Here is a 3,746-nt window from a genome sequence, read left to right as displayed (position 1 = left end):
TCAAAACGGGCACACCCAGCCCGCCATGTCGCACAAGAAACCCGGACAGAGGGTTCCATAGACATGGTTCTCCGAGTCCCCGCTCCCTTTGACCGCCCCCAGGACTGTGTCCATGAGCAGGTCCCTGCCCCCCCGCATGGGGTCCTCCAACAGGAAGGCTGTGTGGGTCTTGCCGGGGATGAGCAGGCAGCGGCAGCTGGGGGCGCCAGAGGACTGCACGAGGGCGAAAGCAGGGGGGGGGGAAAGGGGAAAGAGGGGAGAGAGGAGGGGAGGGGAGGTAGGGGCGAATGAGGTAAAGCCCGAGAGAATGGGAGGGGTGGGAAGCAACTAACCCAACCCAACCTGATAGATCGCGGGGCCTCCGATGTCAGCTGCCTCTTTGAGTCACATCGTGTTGCCCCGGGCAAAACATGACCCTCCGAAACCACGGCAGGACCCCCCTCTCTTTCCCTCCGCCACACACATATATACATACAAACAACCCTCACCTGCAGCGCCTCGCACAGCTGCGCACTGCCCTCCGCCGGCACCGTCTTGTCTGCCGTACCGTGGATCAACAGTACGTACGGCAACATGCCCGCGGCGCCCGGAGGCAGCCGACGGGCGGCCTGCAGCGGCGACAACGCCTCAAATGCCGGGCGCGCGCCGCCTTTGCAGCCACTTGCATCGTGGGTGGCGCCGCCGCTGCCGTTACTGCCGTCGCAATCTCCGTTGCAGTCTCCATTGCAGCCTCCATTGCATCCACAGTCATCATCAGAGCCAACGGCATCCTGTCCGCAAATTTTTGGATCCATCTGGCAGCAATACCCCTCAGGACCCAGCGATGCCAGACGGCAACCCGAGGATCGAAGTCCGTTGAGACCAAGACGCCCGTCCAGTCCGCAAGTCAACAAACCGCCATTGGTGCTGCCGTTGAGCCAGTCCGACCGAAAGCCCCTGTCCGCTGCCGTGACGCTCGGGTCGTTCGTGTCCGTAGACAGAGTCATGATGCGGTCGAACACGTTCCTGTAAAGGCCACGGCGGTGCAGGTGCTCCGCGAGCGCGGCCAGGTCGTAAGCACCGGAGACTCCTACAAAGGCCTTGAGACAGGCGGGTGACCAGGCTGGTGAGGCGCCCAGGGCCGGGTAGCCGCGCATGGCCTGTTCGGCCTGTTCAGCACACAGACCCAAGCAAAGAAAGGCAGTTAAGGAACGACAGGACGGGGCACAGGCGCAGACGTTGTCAGGGGCACAGGCCAACCAATCGAAGGAAGGAGCGAGGGCATATGCTCGTGGGGAGCCCCTGGTCCCTGGCTTCGGTGATGCTAAGGAGGATAGCAAACTCTAGGCTGCCAAAGCTACGTACCCTTTTTACCCGGTTGCCGCACAATTGAGGCCTTATTGCCAAGGCCCACCATATTTCCAACCCTCTCCATGCAAACCCACCCCCGAATGTCCCCCCCCTGTTTCTCCCTTGCCCACCTGCTTGATGAGCGCCAGCCCCGCCAGGTGGCCGCCCGCCGACTGGCCCACCAACGTGACGCTGTCCGGGTCCCCCCCGAATCGGTGGATGCGGGATAGCACCCAGCTGATGCCGGTGTTGACATCCTCCAACATGTCCAGCGCGTCACCCTGCAAGCGCGGCCCCGCGTTCCCCTTTAATGAGCTCCGGGGATTGGAAATATGGGAGGGAGAGACCCTGACCCTCCCATAGCTTTTCCTGCCCAGCACCCACTCTTCCCTCCTTTCCATTTCATCCCCCCTCGGCACCCTCCCATTCCCTCCCCTCCCTACCTGTGGGAAGTTGCGGTAATCCAGACATGCCACCAACACGCCCTGCTCGCTCAGCCGCCGGGCAAGGAGCGCTCCCCAGGCCTTGTAACCAATGGTCCAGGCGCCACCTGTCACAAGTCACAAAAGGTGTCGGGCTGTGCGTTGAGGAAGCGACACGCGCGGACACAGCTCAAGTGAAGCGGCGCCGCGGGCTTTGAGCATGCTTTGACTGCTGTGCGTCGCCATACGGCACACACGGTGGACAACGACTTGTCACCCTGAAAACTAGCTTAGGGGACGCATGTCCTCTCCTCCGCGTAGAGCACACGTGGCTTTCCTCGCCCTAATCGTTCATATCGGCACCACTCATATCTACCTGGCCTTACCTGTCACGTAAATGACGACGGGATAGGCGGCATGCGGATGAGGGTGGGGCGGGAAATACAGGTCCAACCGTTGCCGCGGCTGCAGTGCATATCGGGGTTCGGTGGGGACGACCAGCTCAAACATAGGAAAAGCAGGGCACCACGATGCACATGGCGCCACGAGAAAGCCTGTTTATACACAGCACGCAGCAACACCACGAATGGTGCAAGTCCTCTAATTTTAACATCCACCAACACCCCTTGGTTTAACATCCACCAACACCCCTTGGATATAAATCCAGTTTTCGAACAAGCACAAGACGGTGCAGCAGTAGCATTGCTAGCCTGCATCAGCTTCATCGGTCGGCTCGCCCTCCTTTAAAACCGCGCACCTTCGGCCCGTACACAACGCTGCGCCGTACTCGTGGGCTAAAGACGTAGAACACAATCATCTGCAGCCATAAAGGGTGTTGTGCGGCACAATGGGACAGCGTGACATTACAGAAAGGGCAGGACACGAAGCAGGGGCAGGTGTCATCAGATTTGGGATGCGGCTAGCCAGCTTTACTCCATCATTTCACTCGTTCTGGGTCGCTTCTGGCTCAACTGTCAAACCCCTCGATCTGGGTCAGACGCTTTGCATGCGAGGGTGGAGAGCTCATTAATGCAGAAGAGAGCCGATTCTCGTCATGTACGGGGCAGCAAACGAGCGGCGAGCTGGGCAGGCGATGAAAGGATGCCCTAGAGGAGACTGAGGAGCCGGTCGATCTGGGTCACACAGCAAAGCACATATGTTGATAATAGCGCAGGAGCCCACTGATATGAAGCGCTGCTCTAGGCCAAACAGATAGAGGCAGATAGGCAAACACGCGGACCTCCTCTGCTCCATAGCATCGACATTTGCTCAATCGTTCCGGCGCAGCTTCATAAAGCACACATACGCACGCGTGGCCTGAATAAGCACCGCATCTACACAAACCTGGAGGAAGCCCGGCAAGAGCAGCATTGCGTAGAGCACGAGGCGCAGCAGCTGGATCGACCATTTCCAACCTACGAAACAGGGCCACGGTCGCCGGCACAAGCGATAAGTGGAAGCGAAAGGTGCAGTTCCGGTCTGATAGACGTCGTTGCAAGAACCAGCTGCAGCGACAATGACCGCGGCATATGCACAGCAAAGGAAAAGTGGATAAAGTGGTGAATGCCAGAAAGGATCGGACGGGCGCCGGTGCTATCACTGGGCGTGACGTGCGCAGGTTGGGCGCTGCGACCTCAACGGTTCGGGGGGTGGCAGGTAGCAAAGAAATGTGAGCAGGCGATAGCAGTACTTGCAGCCACATGGGATAATGAAAATGAGGAGTCCGACGCTGAACGTCGCAAGCCGAGGAGCCAGGGTAGCAATGCGACTGGTGCTCCGCAAGCAGGACACATATCGTTCAGCCCCAGGATTGCTGGATCGACTTGACTCGCGGTAAATGCACTGTTATGCAGCACAACATCATATGCTGTCTATCTCACCGACGCCAAGGTATGTCCACAGACGAACGGCGAGACGCAGGAGCAGGAGTGCCTCGCTGAAAATTCGGCGCACGAGAGATGTGGCATGACTGAAAGGAATTGTCAAGTCGAACAT

General features: G+C 59.0%; 1 protein-coding gene across 1 annotated transcript; it reads right to left on the bottom strand.

Moving 5' to 3' along the window:
- Positions 1-3,746, bottom strand: VOLCADRAFT_66123 (uncharacterized protein; the record flags this gene model as incomplete). The annotated part of the gene is made up of 9 exons (XM_002955575.1): positions 1-213; positions 489-660; positions 979-1,102; positions 1,421-1,610; positions 1,773-1,879; positions 2,138-2,216; positions 2,509-2,568; positions 3,096-3,166; positions 3,632-3,746. 9 exons carry the CDS (start codon positions 3,744-3,746, stop codon positions 1-3), a joined length of 1,131 nt encoding a protein of 376 aa, XP_002955621.1.

Source organism: Volvox carteri (assembly GCF_000143455.1).
Source record: "Volvox carteri f. nagariensis unplaced genomic scaffold VOLCAscaffold_53, whole genome shotgun sequence".
Lineage (NCBI taxonomy): Eukaryota > Viridiplantae > Chlorophyta > Chlorophyceae > Chlamydomonadales > Volvocaceae > Volvox > Volvox carteri.
The sequence above is the reverse complement of the archived record's forward strand: the minus strand, read 5'-3'. Positions and strand labels throughout refer to the sequence as shown.